At 50.8% G+C, this 18,710-nt stretch overlaps 1 protein-coding gene across 1 annotated transcript in view; it reads right to left on the reverse strand.

Annotated features, from left to right (window-relative positions):
• Nucleotides 1-3,589: 3,589 nt before the first annotated feature.
• Nucleotides 3,590-18,710, reverse strand: part of B4GALT5 (UDP-Gal:betaGlcNAc beta 1,4- galactosyltransferase, polypeptide 5) — a 52,143-nt gene continuing 37,022 nt past the window's right edge. The window contains exons 2-9 of the mRNA XM_014943653.1: nucleotides 16,038-16,172; nucleotides 12,008-12,121; nucleotides 11,045-11,169; nucleotides 10,238-10,354; nucleotides 9,020-9,207; nucleotides 8,659-8,781; nucleotides 8,053-8,154; nucleotides 3,590-6,700 (exon numbers count right to left, since the gene is read on the reverse strand). Of these exons, the coding sequence (XP_014799139.1) occupies nucleotides 6,553-6,700; nucleotides 8,053-8,154; nucleotides 8,659-8,781; nucleotides 9,020-9,207; nucleotides 10,238-10,354; nucleotides 11,045-11,169; nucleotides 12,008-12,121; nucleotides 16,038-16,172 (1,052 nt within the window). The 3' untranslated portion in view covers nucleotides 3,590-6,552. The remainder of the gene's footprint in view (nucleotides 6,701-8,052; nucleotides 8,155-8,658; nucleotides 8,782-9,019; nucleotides 9,208-10,237; nucleotides 10,355-11,044; nucleotides 11,170-12,007; nucleotides 12,122-16,037; nucleotides 16,173-18,710) is intronic.

The raw sequence follows: 18,710 nt of genomic DNA on the forward strand, positions 1-18,710 counted from the left end.
GCCCAGGACCCCACGGTCAAATGCAAACTGCAGTAGGGCCAAGATGTGACTTGAGGGACTGTGCTGAGGCCATCAGTTCTACTGACCTTCCTAGGTAGGTACTGCCTGTCCCCGACACCTCCCGGGGCAGAGCAGGGGAGGGAGGGTCACGGGGCACCACCGCTGCTCACGTTGGCCCCGCAGGGAGGCACTTATCGCAAGGTGACTCGTGGTTTTATGGCGGAGGAGAGCATTCCTGTTCACTGGGAACACGCCGCCCCGGTGAGAAGATGGCCCTGGGGATGCAGACAATTGTGCAAGAAAGGCCCGAACGTGCCACCGCATTCGTGGCCTTTGGAAATTGCCCTCCTGCCTGCTGTCCCTGTGGCTCAAGACAGTGCTTAAGGAGCTGATTTCTCAACTGGATGTCCAGACATCCCATAGTTACCCCCGGCTGACAAGCTCTGCCTGTTCGGCCCAGACACCTTGGCACAGCCACCCACCCACTCATCCTGCGTCCCTGCCAGTGCCGGAGGGGGTGGCACCCGCTGTGTCAACGGGGATAAAGGACCAGCTTGAGTCCCTGCAGCTCACAGGGGAATGTTTGCTCTTGCTTCACCCAGGTGATACCAGATGAGTTGTTGGGTTTTCCCCTTTTTGCTGTTTTCTTATCCAAAAGCAATTTGGCAGGCACTCGGTGCACCATCAGTGGTGCTGGAGAGCCTGGGAGCCATGGCATGGACCGGTGCTTGTGGCCCTGCTCATCGGTCCCTAGACAGTGCAGCTGGCAAGCCCTGGTGGATGTCATGGAGCCCAGGTGGAAGTCATGGAGCCCTGGTGGATGTCATGGAGCCCTGGCCTGGCTCTCTCTGGCAGCCGAGCTGCCACACAGGAGGGCAGCACCCAGGGCTGGGGGCTCTCCCCTGTCCTGGGGGAGCACAGGAGGGGGCTGGCACAGCCCAGGGGGTGCCCAAAACCCCTGGAAGGATGTCACCGAGACTCCATGCTCTGGTGGGCACTGGTGGGGGCACAGAAGGGTGCTGGGTGGGCACAGGCAGGGTGGGCAAAGGGAGGAGCCAGGGCGGTGGGAGAGGAGACACTAAGGGCAGGCAGCAGCGCAGCAGCCAAGGCTGTGGGGCTGAGCTATAGGTGCTGATCATGGGAGAGGAGCAGGAGCTGCTGGTGGCCCATGGCTGTGTACCTGGGAGAGTCTTTCAGAGGAAAGGGGTTTTTTGTGAAGTCCCCCCCAGCAGGATTTGCTAAGGGCTGCTGCAGTTAATCCTCCGTGGCCCCGCTGCTCCTGTTCACTTCTCTTGACTGCCTCTCGACTACCAAGAGCCCTTCTTAAATAACAGTCAATATTGTCACACTGCTCACCCAAGGGAAGAATAAATATCCGGGGACAGCCTGCCCTTCACGTGGGGAGCACACCTGGAGCAGCAAGCTTAGGGGGACAGGGGGACCCGCTGGCTGTGCCTGGGAGGGGGGGCAGCATCTTTCCCTCTGCGAGGGCAGAAAGGTCAACCCAACAGCCACAGTACGTCAGCACGAAGCTCTGGCGTGGCTGGTGACTCACGGCACTGCCGCACAACCCACCCTCTCCCAGGAGGAAATCAGTAACCCTAATGGTGAAAAAAAATGCTGCGACTAGAAACTTTTAACTTAAAAATGGCTACTTAGTGCTGGGGGAGCCTCTGAAGCTGTTCTGTGATTTTACCAGGGGGTATCACCTTGTGCAGGAGCCCAGCTAAAACCAGGGGACGTGCCAATGCCACATGCCAGCAGTGGGGCTGTGCCACCGGCCGCTGAGCGGACAGCCTGGTCCTGTCCTGCCGGGGCAGATGCTGTTGGCACTCACCAGCCCTTTTCACACACAGCTGGAGGGACTCATCTCCACCTGCCTGGCTAGGGGTGCCACCTGCTTTTCCTAGCCCTGTCTTTAGTTACGTGGGCGCAGCACCCAGGTCTGGTATTTATAAAGAGCCATCTCTGGCAGGAAAAGGTTACGCTGCACAAATCTTTGAGAGGAAAAAAAGGCACTATGGTTTTTGTGGTATTTATCAGATGTTCAGAAAAAGCCTGGTTTCTACAGCAGGTGCTCCAAAGAGGAAGGAGTAGGTGCAAAGCATCCGTAGCCTCGTACTTACACCTCACGGTCATTGCAGCACAGAGACCAGCATCCCTGCCACTCCCCAGCCCATGCTGGTGCCCATCCTCACACCTCCCACATGCTGGAGCTGGGAAGTGCCATAAAAATACATGTGAACAGGAGAGAAACTCCTGCCCAGGCTTTCCACCAGCTCCAGAGCAGGGCATCCCCCCTGGGCAGCACCTTGGGGCTTCTCCGGGCAGGCAGGGATGCCCTGCAGCCCCCTGTGCTCCAGAATGTGACTTCAGGTGACAGCCCAGGCAGGTTTATTATCCGACACAGAGATGAAGTGGGGAAAGAAGTAGGAGAAAACACCCTGCTTTGGTGGTTGGGGTTTTTTATGCGCTCTGCAGGAAAGCTGGAGGATTTTGCAGCCCAGAAGGCTGAGCTGTTTTCCAGCCTGAGCAGGGAGCACTCTCCCCCGCAGGCGTGGGCTGCTCTAGAGGAAAGCCTCAGCTCTGCGGCTGCGGGCTGGCAGTGATGGAGCTGTGCTGCCATGCCAGTCCCTCGCAGGGCTCCTCTCTCTTTGGTGCCCTCCTGGCACAGCCCATGCAAAAAGGGGTTTGCTCCCAGCTGGTCCCAGTGAGGGGATCACACACACACCCAGGATGCAGGCTGGAGGCTTCCCCCCCACCTTCTTGTTTTTCCCAAAACCCCAAATTTCTACCTGTGCATCCATCTCCTCCAGCCCTGCCCAGCCCAGCCCCTGCAGGGGTGATGCAGGCAATGAAACCCCCACAGACAGTGTACCCATGGAAGAACTGGGCAATGGGCATCCCCCTAACTGAGGTCAGGGAGTCCCACCAGTGCACAGCCAGGAGCGAGACAGGCTCCCACAGGCACAGGGGGAGGCAAGGCTGTCATCCCCGGGAGGGTGGCAGTGGCTGGAAGGAGCCTGCCACCCCACAGGCTCCAGCCGAGCGCTGTGGGTGGGAGGAAGCTTCCCCGAAGACGGAGAGCTAAATAAAGGCAAGGCCTGGAACAACCCGGGGCTGCCAGCTATTTATTCTAGCATGCCTGCACGCTGCAGAGCGGGAGAAAGATATTTTAAAGCTGCTGCAAGGAAGCTCGTCTGTCTGCCCGCGTTTGTTGATCAAAAGTCTAATTACCAACACTCCCCACCACCATCTCTGAGCCTGACACCACCTTCAGCCAAGTATCTTCCCAATCCCACCTCCCTCGAGGCAGCCAGCCCCTCCATCAGTACTACGCTGACGCAGATGCTTGGAAAAAAGGCTTTAGCATCTACAGAGTAGGAAGAGCTTGGGGAGCATCCCCACCCTGCACTCATTTTACTTCTGTCCAACCCTAATGAGAAATTCCTAAACAGCTTTTAGCATCCAGGGCTCACCCTTCTCCACTTGTTCTCATAAGCACTTATCTCCCTGGGCTTACAGATCTTGCCTCCTGTACAAAAAAGCACACCCCAACCTCCTGCAAAAAAAAGCAACCACTTCAATCTTTGTTCTTGAATATGTATTTTTTACTGAAAAAATCATTCATAAATTAACAAATACAAAAATGTACAAACACATGGGTAAATAAATGTAATGACACAAAGGATTGCTTTGCTCAGAAGTGTGTGTGTGTTTTAAAACACTAGTCTTCAGTGCAAAAATGTCCCCCTGGCACCTCTTAAAAACATAACAGTAAGCTCAAAAGCCATGATGATGGAAAGCTACTTTAGAGTTTAAAGCCACTTCTGATGGTGAACGACCCGAAGCACGTGGCTGTTGCTCAGACAGTACCTCCCTTAGAGAAGCAGAGCTTTACAGAAAATTAACTGTCAATAAATAGTTTTGCAAATAAAACCCACATGGCTCATTTAAAAAAAAAAAATAAAAATAAAAAATCAGCATCGAACAGGACCTGCCCTCCAGCGGGGCTGACCAACGGTGTTGACATGGAAGGGGCAAACGAGTGGCCTTGTTGAACTTCAGCTGCCAGAATATGTACAAGTTCTCCTTAATACGAGAATTTTTACACCATAACAGCACATGCGCTTGACAGTATGTTTTTAACAGTTACATTTACTATACAGTATTTGACATAGCTGATAAGATTAACAGTGCACATTTTCAGATATTCCACATTTTAAAAAGGGAAAAAAAAAATTCAACGTGATTAGAACAAAGGAACTATGAAGAGGGATGCTGCTGGGGGAGGGGGAGGAATGGACCCTTTTGTGCCAACCGTAGAGTGCATTTCTGAGCAGAGGTAACGGCTTTTTGTTCAACACAAGGTGCAATGGGTGTCAGGTACACATCAAGGGCTGAGGATCCCAACTAAGGTAGTTTAACACCTACTCACACACACATGCATGATTCCTGGGGTAGTGAACTTGGACTAGTTGAAATACATTCCTTGTTTGAAGCACCATTAAACAAAGACAGATTTCTAGCAAGGTCTCAAGATGAAAGAAAAGAGGGGCAGGGCAACACGGGTTCAGCATCTGAAAAGGGTCCACGTGAATTAGAGATAGAGATTCAGAAGCAAAAGTCTTTATTGCTATATGCGCCATAAAAAAAAGCAAATCCTCACCTCTGCCTATAAATAACCAGGTTGAACCCCCTTGGGAAGTGAGTTTAAAGCACACATAAGTTCAAAGACTTTAAACCCAAGTTACAAACTTATCAGCGCTTTTCAAGGGCAGGCTCACTGTCCTCTCATACCGGCCGATAAGATCTACACAACAAGAACTCGTGTTTTCTAAACTAACGTTTTCTGGATACAGGTTAGGAATGCCCTGGGCAGTCACACCCACAACAGATGCGTATGGGGATCATACGTCCACGGAACCGAGAAAACAATGTAAACCATGAGAAGTTAAGGAAACCGAAGGCAAACAACGCAATAAAAAGAAAGTTAAAGTACTTTGGAGTTTAAGTACCCACCATTGTTATGTATAAATACAAATTAAAATGCAACCCCCGATGTATTTACTTTTAAGTCAGAGAGGTCCAGTAGAAGCGACAGCGTGGGTGCTGCGTAAGGACTGGATTGAGTGTCAGTGGGGAGGAGAGCCCAGACTCCCCACAGCCACCGTGGGGAAGGAGGGGATGGCAGAGGGGAGAAGGAAGGGGTCACTCCAGTTTGGTTGGATGGGGTGTCAAACCAAGCTCTCTGGTTCCCGGTCCTCATATTTTTATTTTTATTTTTTTTCCCCCATGAGCTTGATTCATGTGTCCTTCATTTCTCTCACTCTCACTAACCTGCGACAACCTGCCCCACCAGCTGGGCTTGTGCGAGTGCTGCCAGGTGCTGACGGGCCATCACCAAGTGCACTACCTGGCTCTGACAGCACTTCAGTGTGCTGTGAGATTTACACAATAAATACAAAATAAAGCAACCTCCCAAACCATACTGTCACACGATAGGAGTGACAGCAGGGTGCTGCGTGCCCAGCTGCCCCATCCCAAGGGCAGAACGTGGGCAGTAGAAGTCAACCCAGGGCCGCAGCAGGGTCTTGAGCAACCTGCCAAGCCCACCCTTGCCATCAGTGGGATATACAGCAACAGGCAAGGGATTTTATTCCGTATGGCTTTTGGATTCATTTGCACATTATGTTGCAAAAGTGACAGAAAGGGGTGGGGTGTTTTTTGTTTTTTTTTTCCTAGATATTTCCATTTCCTCACTCTCACTGGAAGAAGCCACCCCAGTGGTTTCTGGAATGAGCGGTGACACAGCTGTATTTCTCATCCGCTACATTGGGCCCTGTCCCACAAACATTTCTGCATGTGCACAGCTTAAATCATGCAAGCAGTCTCACTGGCTTAAAAGGGAACACCTTGCACAAGTACAGTGATGCACACACAAGTGTTCACAGAATTCAGGACTAAAATGAGTGACCATATGTAAACCTCTAGCTTGGATTTGAGCCGTAGGAGAAAAAAAAAAAAGGGGCAATTTACACAGCATATTTACACTTACACTTCTTTAAGAAGCGATTCTGTTGTATATACTTCAAGCAGGTCATTTAAAAAACCGCACAGACATAAAATGGTATCAGAAGTCGTTTGATCTCCCATCAGGGCAGTTGCCAACTGAATTGCTCCTGACGTTCACTGTCGAGAAGCCAGAGTCCCTCAGCTGAGCCACTTCCCGGAGGAGAAAGTGCGTCCCAGGCGAGTCCCGGTGCCAGAGATTGCTGGAGGAGGAATGTGGAGACGAGAGCAGCAAGTCGAACTGTTGTCCTGAAACCCAGAAAGCAAGTGGCGGAAAAAAGAGACTGCTGAGCTCGCTGCACGAGTATCGGGCTGGATTGGTACAGCTAGGGCAATTTGTGCGTGCACTTTCAGCCTTATTCTCCAAAATACTGTGATCCTTCATTAGACAAAGTGTTGCTTGTCCTCAATAATCCTTGGAAAAGAAAGTCTAGCGTGGTGCTTTCTTGGTGAAGGGCAGAGCAAAGTTATTTTCTCCTCTTAATATTCGGTCACCAGAGCCAGCTCCGGTGTCAGGTTAACAGTGATGTTCTTATACAAGGCGTCATACGTGACGTTTGGAAAGTAGTTCAAGTTATTGAGGCCGTCCAGGGCTTGCCTTTCTTTTGACTTCCTCAGCAAGGTGTACCTGTGCAACGAGAACCAGAGGCCAGAGTCACTTCCACGTATCCCACAGAGCCCTGCAAAGTCCTCCCAACGCTACCAAGACACCTTACAACAGCTGGTCCCAGCAGCAGCTACAAACCAACGCATTTCGAGCCCTTAATAGAGAGAACCATCACATTTTCTATATTGGCAAATACCCCAAACTTCAGAAAGCTACCATCCATCACTTAATAAAGAGCAAAATGTGCTCTGACCAAACACTCAGCTGTCAAAAGAACCTGTCACTCCTGCTGGAAGCCTATGGGTCCCATTCCCAGGAGGTGGCTGAGCTCAGGGGGTCCTGCTGAGCCACCACCAGCTAAAACATCCCAGAGAAAAACAACTGATGGCTGAAGTGGTCCTTTCCATTTCCAAGAAACTGGACCAAAAACAAGAGCAGAACTAAGTCTGAGGGATGGGGAATGAGGAAGCAAAACTAGAAGAATGATGGTTTGGGGAAGGAAACTGCAGCTGGTGCACAAGAACAGCCTCAACCAAATCCAGGCAGCACGATGAGGTAAGGGCTAAGGGTGGGAGGGAGAAAAATAGACAGCAGAAACATTTTGGTAGGACAGGACACTGACTTTCCAGGGGCCTGGCAACACCAGGGAGAGTGGGAGCTGGGCTGGGACCTGGGGGCAGAAAAAGCACCAGGGAAGGGACGTACTGGGAGGAAGATTGGATCAAAGCAACGAGGGAAGTGGCAAAACTGGCTTCAAAGAGATCACATCAGGATATGTCCAGGACACTTTTTGATTAAAAACAAAACCAAAACCAAAAAACATTGTCCACTACTGAATAACAACACTGCAGGGGGACATTGCTTCTGCAACAGCAACTGCCTTCACAGTGCAAACCCAGGGTGTTACCACTGGACTCAGTGTTCCCAGGGACACTTGATGCTTTGGCAGCCGCTCTCTGCCTTCTGCAGGCTGAGCAATGCCTCCTTCAACACTTCAATCAGGCTCTTCTAGGAACACAGAAGCTTCTCTGACATCTGGCATTAGCCACCCCTTTAAGAACATCCCCCTTGAGATACAGGGCAGGCCCCCAGCCTGCCATCAGGCCACTGCGCTGACAACCCCCTCTTTTGGATGGCATCCAAGCAGCTACAGCCACAAAGCAAGGACCCACTGTCACAGGGATGGAGGGTATAAAACGTAGGGATGGAGTGAGCCAGACAGTGCTCTGCCTCCTTTATTTCCCCACAGTTAGTTTCCTTCCCAAGTTAAGGCTGTTACTGCCCTCAACCAGCTTCAGGGAGCCTTGTACACAATATACTCTGTGAAGGGCTTTGGGATCCTTTAAAAAAAAAAAAAATATATATTCACTTGCCTTCCTAGGAACTGCACTTCTCCCCGATGATGGTGGGGAATTGATTTGTATTTCCCTGTGTCTCCTTCTGGTCGAGTCACCGAGTAGCCTGCATACTGCACTCTGCATTCGAAAGGGAAGAAATAAAATAAATTAAATAAACTAAATAAAAATAAAAATTAACTGTTGCGTTTGCTGTGCCGTCAGCCCTTGCCAGGACAGCACAGTTAGTGCAGTTGGGGCTCTTACTGCAGCTTTGCCTTTCCACCCAGCAGATAAGCCATGCAACCCTCCCCGCTCCAGCCTGGGCTCCGGGCAAGTCCCAGAGCACTCGGCACCTCAAGGCTTGAGCTTGAGGATCAGTTTGTGCTCAGCAGTGTGGGATATTGCACACAGAGCCAACCACCTCCCAACCAGCACTCCTCTGTTTGCTCCCCATCTACTGCCCGCGCAGGCTGGAGTGGCCCCGTTCCCACCGAGCCCCTGCAGACGGGTGAAGCAGGAGCAACAAGCCCAGCAAAGGTGGCAGAGGGGACCATGCTCCCCCCGCAGCTCGTGGGAAGCCTGGCTCATGGAACCACCATCAGAAGCAAGAGTTCAGGGACCCCAGCTGAGCCGAGCCCATACCTGTTCCAGAGGTCATCGTCTTCGCCACCCCAGCCCCAGAAGGCATTAGGGAAACCGTTGATCTTCTGAAACTGCTCGACAGTCAGGCCACTCACCCCACCAAAGAACTCGTTGTAAGGGAGCCTATGGGGGAGAGAGGGGGTTAGGGCAGAGCCCGTCAGCACTGCACTCTCCCGTTTGCAACGGGGAAAGCCTGAGCTGTGAGGATGCTATTTGTTCTATTCCCCTCTCACGTTTACTTTGCATAAAGCACAGGAAGCAAACCAACATTCCCCTTCTGCCTTTTTAAAAAAAATAAAAATAAAGATCTAACACTGTGTCCTTAGCTATTATGGTAGTGCAGAGGAAGAACAGTGCTTACAGATACATGTACTTATCCAGCTTGGCTGCAAAGTGCCTCGGCATCTGTCCACACCCATAATAGTTACGGTCATTTTCTGGTATGTGGTCCACATCGTGAAAGATGAGACAGTCCCAGTCCAAGTCCTTCATTGCTTCCCGAAAGCCAACATTGAAGAGCATGGCACGGTTAAAGGGTTGGTTTCCAGCCTAAGGGAGAGAGAGTTCCTTCTCAAGGGAAGCCCCGTGCAGTTCACACTCCACATCTGCATTCTCAGTTTTATCTAAAACACTGCGGACGGCAACCAGCTCCCACACCAGTACCGCGAAAGGAAATGATGTATTGGAACAGACAGACTAGTGAGATCAACCAAGACTTAAATAGTCAATTTACTGAGCAGGAACAAAAATAATGACGCTAAAGTCTTACTGCTCAGACACTTGAAACCCCCCCCCCCCCCTTGATCAATCTTTTTAAGATAGAACTAAATGTGGAGATACATTTACTGGATGGATGAAGCCAGACAGCTTAAGTGACAGGTTCATATACACATCAAATGACAGTCTTATGTTTTATAGTCATGAAAGTCTTCTAGACACTGCCTAGACAAGAAAAGCATAATCCTGGTCAGGCCATTCCTGTGCCTAGGGGATGTCCCCCCCCCCAGTTTTGATCAATCTTTTTAAGATAGAACTGAATGTGGAGATACATTTACTGGATGGATGAAGCCAGACAGCTTAAGTGACAGGTTCATATACACATCAAATGACAGTCTTATGTTTTATAGTCATGAAAGTCTTCTAGACACTGCCTAGACAAGAAAAGCATAATCCTGGTCAGGCCATTCCTGTGCCTAGGGGATGTTCCTCAGAACTACTACAGAGATACACAAAAATAATGCAGCATTATTTAAACTGCAAATACCTGGTTCAAAGTTGTCTTTTTTAAAAAGTATCTCCTCCAATACAGTTTTGTGATTTTTTTAACTGAATCTCTACTTTATTTTTTAGATAAAAACAGCCATTTTTGGGCATGCTTCTCAGTTGTGCCACTTCTGTGCAGAACGGGACAACTTACGCATTGCAACTTTAACCCCAAACCTTTAAATGATGTGATCTGATAGGTAAAAGCCTCAGGATAAGGCAAAGAGCTACGTGTGCAGCCCCAGCAGACACATTTCGAGCGCAGCATGTCTGTGCCCCAGCAGCTGCAGCCCCAACCACTCCTGAGCTCACTCACTTGTTCCACAACGTAAAAGGCAAACTGTAAACGTTGCCGCTGCAGCATGGGAATAAGGTGTCTGAAGAGGACAGGAAGATGCTCGTATCGATTGCGGAACGGGATCAGGATCGCCACCTGATGAGGAGAGGACACAGCTCTTACTGTACTGCACCAGTGACTCCTGCCACAGACCGACCCCTGGGCTGGGGAGCGGGGCTGGCTGGTGTTATGGGAGGGTGAGCAGCACTAAATGTGGTGGCTCAGCTCTCTCACGTAGGGCTGAGCAGCCTGAAACCCTTCCAACCCCCATCACAAGGATTTCCTACTGACTTTTTGGGGAATTATTGCTTCGGGGTAATTCAACCTAACTTTGAGCGGGAGCAAGACATGCACACCCTCCTTCCCACCCCTCCTCCCTGCCTCTGCCCAGAGCTGGGGACAGCAGGAGTGAGGCCAGGCCCTGCTACCACACTGCCCCACGCCACCTCCCTCCAGGGACAGGAGTGCCTAGCAGTGCCACCTTGGCTCTCTGGGTCACATCCTACCCCAGGCAGGGCAGTGAGGGGAGCAGGCAGGCGAGCTCCCCTCCTTAGCAGTCCGTGCAGAAGCTCAGAGCTGACTCCTGCATCACTAAAGCAGCCCCTGAGCTCAGCATTTCTCCCCCAGGCACTGCAGCCCCACACTCCAGAGATCCTTATATTCATTACTCTAGAGCTGCAGAACATCAGAGATGTTCTTGTTAATGTCTCCCCACCACTTTCCCAGGACCCTCCATCCCTTCCACATGCTCAGCAGGGACACGGGGCTCCCCAGCTCCCCGGTTACCTTCCAGCGAGGGAGGCAGTCACTCGGCTTCCAGTGGCCTCCCAGCTTGATGGAAGGGTCTTTTGAGAAGAACTGGTGGATATCCTCCATCGTGATCTCGCTCATATTTACATCGATGGGGCCCTCTGTGGAGACAGCGGGGAGAAGCAGAGGAGGACATCAGGAACTGCTGTGGTCCTGGGGCAGCTCGGTGCCTGCTCGGGGCCGTGCTCTGCTGCATCCCTGCCCTCTACCCCCAGCACTGAATGCCAGCAGCCTCTTCTTTTCCCCAAGCACCAACAAAAACCGACTAGGAAATGCTGCTGGCATGACTTGTAACACCTCCGTCTCCTTGGCAGCTGGGCTCTGTTCAGCCTTTGTGGCCGCTGTTGGATGCGGCTCTCCATCAGTCTCACACCAGCTGGGGAGACTCTTCCATACAGGTTTCCAGCAGACACAAAACCCCACACCTCATCAGAGAGTGGTTTCCCACTTTCAGGAAACATTTACACCCCAAAGCCCCCAAAGTTTTCCCCTGTAGCATCACTTTGAGGGAAGCATTTCTCCCTTGTGGGGGGGTCCAGCCTGTTGCCCACACCAGCCCCTGCCCAGCTGTACCCAGTACGGCTCAGGGCTGGGACTGGTGGTTAAGGGAGCCACCCTGCCATCACCGGCCCTGGAAAAGGGCTGGCCAAGCCTTTTCACTGGCTCCCAGTGCACAATCCCTCTTTTGTTTGTGTTTGCCAAGTGATGGGCTCCTGCTTCGGCGGGGAGACGTGTCTCCAACGTAGCAGGGATTAATTTGTGCAAGTGCATAAACAATGATTTCCCAGGAGGGGACCAGGCTCCAAACAGGGCTCCCATTCATCCCCAGGTGCCCGGCGGGAAAAGGTGCAATGACGGCACACTGGGGAATGCCACAACATGCCCTCCAAAGCCATGGGGAGCAGGAGAGGGGCATGGGGCCACCGGGATGCTACTCACTCATAGAAGGGAGCCTCTCGGGACAGGTGTGGTTGGGGAAGTAGGTAAAGTCTTCAGGAAGAAACGTTGTGGCTTGCAGAAAGGTGTCGTTGTGGTTCAGATCAAGAGGATAATCTGGGGAATAGAAAAAAAAAAAAAGAAAAAATTTACACTTGAGCTGCAGGTCTTTGTTATTTCCAGCCACCTCCCTATGCCACTCTGAGCAGACTTCAAAGCCACCCATGGCTGAGGGTGTCCCCAACGGCACGAGCTCTGGAGTTGCAACCCAGTTGGGTGCTCATCCCCACCCTGGGGCAGGTGGCTGCAGAAGCCCTGGCTGCCTTAGACAACACCACACCAAAGAAACCTTCACTTTTGCTGGCCAAAGGAAGAATTTTGAGTGTCACCTTTAGGTACCACAAACAGCTCAAAGCAAAGGAGCACATGGTACTTGGAAGGAAAAACTACATAGCACCTTGTCCCCCTGAAGGACTGTGGCACAGGGAGAGGGGACATGCTCCTCCAGCGGGTCCTTTCCTAACAGGCCCAGAGAGGGAAGTCCCCAGGCAGGTCCCACTGCCAGCACAGCAGCCTGCGCAGGGAAATCCTGCCTGGAGTCCTCCCTCAAGGGATCAATAAAAACTACCACGTTACATGCAGCCTTCCCCCCGGGTTGCATTGTGCAAGAGGAGAGGAGACCCAGTGCCCCATCGGTCATGGCAGTGCCCAGCACGCCACAGTGCTCCAGCCCCACCATTCACCTGCATCTTTTCACTTCCTGAGCAAAACCCTTCCAGCTATTACACCTGCAGATGTTTTAAGGAGGGTTTTATGCAACCGTGAACTTTTGCTTTCTACAGTAAAGTCACCAGCTTTGCATAAGACATCTTTAGCCAACCACAACCTTTATTTTAGGCACTAGAAAAAGCTTCCTGCCTGTAGTAGAGCATCAGCTGCTACAGGAAGATGCTGCCTCTCCACTTTCTCCGAGCATCAGATGCTTAACAGTGGGTCAAGCCTTTTGGCCCCACAGCAACCAGGGTACCAGCACCAACCTTACACCCCACACAGGTCTGGGAAAGTGGCTGTTTAGGGCTGAGCCACCCAGTCCTCTCATAGGCAGCCCCTGGACCTACCAGGATGAGGTGGTCTCGTCCTTTCCAATTACCTAAGCATGCCCAGGCATTCCTGCAGCAGCTGGCTGCAGAAGCACGCAATGGGACTGACATTCACCGTGCTGATTCCAAGCAAGAGCAGCCCTGGTTTCTCATAAGCACAATACGAACGAGCTGATGTTCAGACACCCAGAGACAGAAAAAGTCTAGTGTTCCCCTACTACCCCCTGAAAGCTGTCCAAGCAACTCTGCAAGGGCTTGGACACAAAGTGATCCATCAGCAAACAGCCAATTTACAACAGGTAGCCAGATTTTTAAGTTATTTTACTGAACACAGTATGAAATTCAGATTATTTTTTTTTAAAAAACCAGCAGCTATAACCTTTCAAATTTAGTTTCAAGAGCATATTGATAGCAAAAAGCTTTTTATCCTGCGAGCAATTTAATAAACCCAGAATTACAGTGTAGTGAAGTGAACCAATCGGCTAAGATTAAGAGTTAGGAATTGAAGTCATATTTAAGGATAGGAACATTTAAGTAATTGCATAAGCACAGTACATTGTCCATAGCAGAAAGGCTGCATCTAATAACTACATCATTGATACTGCAAGAAGAAAAAATATCTAGTGACAACTGAATCTTTTAAAGCAAAGCAGGGAGGATTGCCTTTACCTGCAAGGTCAAAATCTTTCATTTAAATCAATTTGGACAAGTCATCGCCGGCCTGATATTTCAGCTTACTTTATTGTGCTCGTATCTACCATCACGTAATTAATACTGTTTATCGGCTCAAATAAGTGGTACCCAAACTGTCTCAGACTCAAGATGGACTTGTAAACAGAACCTATGGGCTTTTCGAGTATGACAGATACCATTTTTTATGCTTGATACTGCTCTAAATGTTAATAACCTAATTCCCATTAAAGTCCTATCACCAGAGCACACTCTTAGTACTTAGTCGAGCTTCCCCATGCATTGTCAGCTGAACTCCCCTTTTTTTTGCAGGAAGGGTTCCCTTTTTTGCTTGCAGAAGCTCAGAAGGGACCCCTCTCAAGTCACCGAACAGGAAATCTATTATTGCATCTATTAGCAAATGATGAAAAAGTTACAAATCACTTCTTCATTTTAATACAAGAAAAAAAAAGCTAAGGAGAAAGAATAAATGCAGATGCTTGGTCACCCCACCATTCAGGGTGGGATATTGCATTTTTAAGGAATCCCCCCAAAAATTAAGGCTCCAGGTCTCAGGAAGACACACACACCGGGCAGCACTGGTTTCCCCCTGCAACTATACAGCAGGGTTTGCTCTCCTGGCCATCACACTGCTCGCAGCAGCATGGGGAGGATGCACTAACCAGGCAGTGCCACCCATCCAGATCCCACCGAGGTGCTCAAAAACAGAGTTTGGGAAGATACAGATCCCAGTGTTAATATAATCCTTGTGGCCACAGCGCCACGTGCCTTCCAGATGTCACAACCATGAGACATGCATCTGCTTTGACCTTCCTGCCAGGGAAGGACACCACACAGCAGTTGTGTATGTTAAACCATCCTTGTTGCTGGAGCTCTTGGGGCCAGAGAGGTATGAGCTCATGCCTGCGGAGCTGGGATGGATACGAGGCCCGTGTGAAGCCAGTTATTTCCATAGCAGCAGTACCAGTTTCACTGATGCTAACGTGGTAACCATTTCCCCTCCTGCAGGCAGCAAGAGCATACAGCTGATTTTTGGAGGGTTCAGAGCCCCACGGGCCAGGGCCACAGTGGGACAGAGGCTCTCATCACTGCAAGTGGCAGCGGTGGAGTCTCTAACCCTCCTCTCCTTGGGGGATCAGCCACTTCCTCACCCTACGTCTGTGTTACTTGATGTTTCCAGCCTTAAAAATAGCCTGGGCTGGCAGCCCGGGCCGGCTTTGGCGGGGAGAGGAGATGACCTGGGGTGTCGATCTCTTGCGCAAGTTGATAATTCCCCTCCCGTGCCCATCCCCGGTCAGAGTACAGCTGATCTGGCAGGCTGGGTAGCAAGGACACGGGTTGTATTTTTTTATTAACAGGGAAATAATCTTGACTTGTAAAAGTATCAGCCCCTGCTGATGAATCCTCGCAGCAGAGGAGCTGAGCCCCACGGCACCGCCACAGCCTGACGCCAACCGCACCAGCGGGACAGGTCAGCGAGGAAAGTACACACGGTGTCACAGCAGCCCAAAGGCAACACCTCACCCTCCCTTACACACAGCCACCTGCATTCATGCTTTGTTGTACCCTATTTACACCAAAAACTTGTAACCCTGTTATCGGCTTGATACGACGGATGATGAAGAGCCTGGGAGTGGGAGCCTGCAACTCCACTCCCTGTGTTCTGCCCAAAGTTCAATATATTATTTGTGGCAGTTCTCCAGCCAAGTCATTTCAGTTCATCCTTGCATGGGAAGAGTGAAGCTTATGAGCACAGGCTCCTCCACGTGCAGGGAGCCAGGGCTCTGCGCAGGCGTGCGCCTGGGAAGTTATTTTTTAAATATGAAACCTGATCCTTGCACTGAATTTGAAAGTGTTTACCCTCGGACTGGTTGAAGCTAAGAAGCCGAATTCCTGGAAAGCGAAGAAGTTTTTGGCTCAACATCTCATCATTTGGGACCTTTCAAGATTTTCACCCTATATACAAGTTCGAAGCATTTGAATTTTAATGTATATATATACATAAATAAATTAATAAAATTTATACATAGTATATATACAAAGTAATTATATATAAAATATGTATTTTTATGCTACATACAATATATATTTAGATAAAAAATAAAAAAGAAGAAAATTCATCAAAGTTCTGACCCCGCATTTACCAGCATAAATGAATTCCTTCAAGCAAGAGTGGTTCAGGTCAACTCGACTTCCAACAGAAATGGAACCTTTGATCAAAATGACAATTATTCAAGAGATACCTGAGTCATTCACGCTGCTGTTCCTCTTGGCATAGGCACTGCGGACCACCTGCTCGTACACCTGAGCTCCTATTGTTCGCATGTTTTCACGAATCATGATGCCTTGGGCTTGCATCATGAAGAGGTAGGTGTTCACTGCAAGGGAGAAGAAGAAAAAAAAAAAAGAAAGGAATATTTCCATGAGCATCAGGAAAGAGAAATAGGAGTCTTTTGGAACCATTCCCAGCCTTCTGCTCGGTTTCAGCTCCCTCCTGCCAGGAGGATGGCCGGATCGCACGTGCCTCGGTTGCCCGACAGGAGCTGGGAAGGGCACAGAGTCGGGAAGCGGAGGCGTAAGGCATGTTTGGAAGCCCGGCTGGTTAATAAAGGGAACGTACCCAGCTAGACCTGACAACACGGACTGTAATGCAGCATTGCAGCTTAAACAACTGTACGCTCGCTGCTGAAGTCGGAAGGTTTCATTTGGAAATATCATTATATCAGGAAAGTAACCTGGCCCAGCGGAAGGTGTCCCTGCGTGTGGCAGAGGGGTTGGAACTACATGGTCATTAAGGTCCCTTCCAACCCAAACCATTCTGTGACTCCAAGTGAGGACACTCAGTTCCCAGACTGCAGCACCCAGGGCTGACACTTTGCTTGGCAGAGGTACCTCACTGGGCACCACAAAAAAAACATCCCACCACCAGTTTTCGAGCCCACCAGCAATCCATACATCCCAGAGCAGGCAGCACTTTGCAGCACAAGCCCCCTGGGGTCCCTGGGGGCAGCCCCAGCCAGGTTTATTCCCTCTCCCCCCCTACCCCCCCCCTTCCTTTCCCACTGCCCCTGTGCCCTGGCACGGCTCGGGCAGAGCTTGGGTTTCAGTTTCAGCTGACACCCGGCGCCAGCAGGGACAGGCCCAAAGCAAAGAGCAGCCAGCACAGCCCTGCGTCACCAGGACACCCGCAGGGACAGCAGGATGGCCACCCACAGGGACGGACGGACAGACAGACAGCAACCACACATGCCAGAGCACCCCTCGCCAGCATCGCAGTGCCAGCCACGGCCCCCCCGCAGTGGCTTATGAATGAAGAGGAAAAGAAAAATAATCTTGATCTGAAAACAGGGAGGAGGGGAGATCTAAAAGGCCAATTCTGCAGTAGTAATTATAAAAAACAAAAAAAACAAAAAAAACAAGTCAAAAGACTCTCCAGGAGGGATGAAGAGGGCACCAGGCCAAGGAAACAACAGAGACCTGCACAGAGGAGGGCAGTAACTGATGAAATGTCACCAGGAAACATCTATAATAGACAGGTCGTTTCTACAGCAGGCATATCACAAGCTGTAATAGCCTGAAACCTGCGCCTGCCAGTGCCAGGAAGGCACAGTCACCGCTAGCACAGATTAGATAGGGCACCCTGGAGGCGGCACCGCTATAGGAAGGGCAAGGGCCCCCCCAAACACCACCCACCGGTACCCACGCTGACACACCTTCCTGGCCCCTGCCCTGCTGTCCCCTTCCACACCCACAGACTGAGGCAGCCTCCAGATAGGCTGCCCAGACACATTTTCCAATCCCAATTGTATTTTGTTTTCACACAGCTAAGTAAATATTTGAAAGGATGACAGAGCCCCACGCCGTGCCCGGAGCCCCCCATGCCATGCCTGTGCCCAGCCTGTCTCCAGGCCATTGGGTATCACCAGATTTTCAGGAAGAAGGGGGTCTGTCCCAAGGTGCTTGGCAACTAAATGGCTCAAAATGCATTTTAAATCCCTATTTCCAGCCTTCCCTTCCCATACATGTACCCTTCATGGTAGAGCCGGTGATGGCACCTCAAGCCAGTGGTTACACCAGCAACAAGCTGGGGCTGCCTCAGCCAAAGCTGCACCTAAAACCTCTTTCCTTACCCACCTCTTCTGGGGCCGGATCTGCAACCCAGAGTAACCGCCCCGTCGGTTAGTGACAACTACAAAACAAACGCCTGCTCTGGTGCAGTTTCTTGGCAAGATGCTCCTGTTGCAGTGACAGCGAGGGCTGCTCCTGCTCAGAAAGACGAGGAATTTGCTCTAGCAGATTCCCAAGGGGGATAAGGCTCAAGGAAAAGCTGGCATTTTGATGTAGCACCACAGGCCAGAAACAAATGTAGCTGAAATTCCCCATGCAAAGCCTCACACCCAGCCCTAAAAACTTCATACGCTCACACTCGGACTCATCTGCTCAGAGGAGCATGAAACTGCATCACCTCCCAGCACCAGCGGTCCAGCCCCAGCATCCCTCCCTGCCCCAGCTTCACTGGGCAGCTGCCAACCAGGACATGGGGAAATGGGAATTTGCAGAGGGGGAAAAAAAACCAAAACAAAACCACATTCACAGAAATGGGCTATTTAGGGGTTATGGTGAATAAGCGAGTGATGCAGTCAGGCTGGCGCGGCCTTGGGGTCTAGAGCAGGATGCACACAGGGCAGCTCCAGCCCCCGCTGCCCACGCAGGGCAGGCAGAGGGCAGGTCTCCCGGATGACCACGAGAAGATGTGGAAGTGGGACAACTCCTTCAGCTCACGTCACAGCTCTGTCTCGATTGCAAAGGCAACATGCTAAGGGTTGATACTTGGGCCATGCAGCTCCTAAGGACACATTTATGACATCTTACCCCGGTGATAGCATCACCCCAAGCTGCAGCCAGAAGCACTGTGA

This window comes from Calidris pugnax, unplaced genomic scaffold (genome assembly GCF_001431845.1).
Source record: "Calidris pugnax isolate Ruff unplaced genomic scaffold, ASM143184v1 scaffold118, whole genome shotgun sequence".
NCBI lineage: Eukaryota > Metazoa > Chordata > Aves > Charadriiformes > Scolopacidae > Calidris > Calidris pugnax.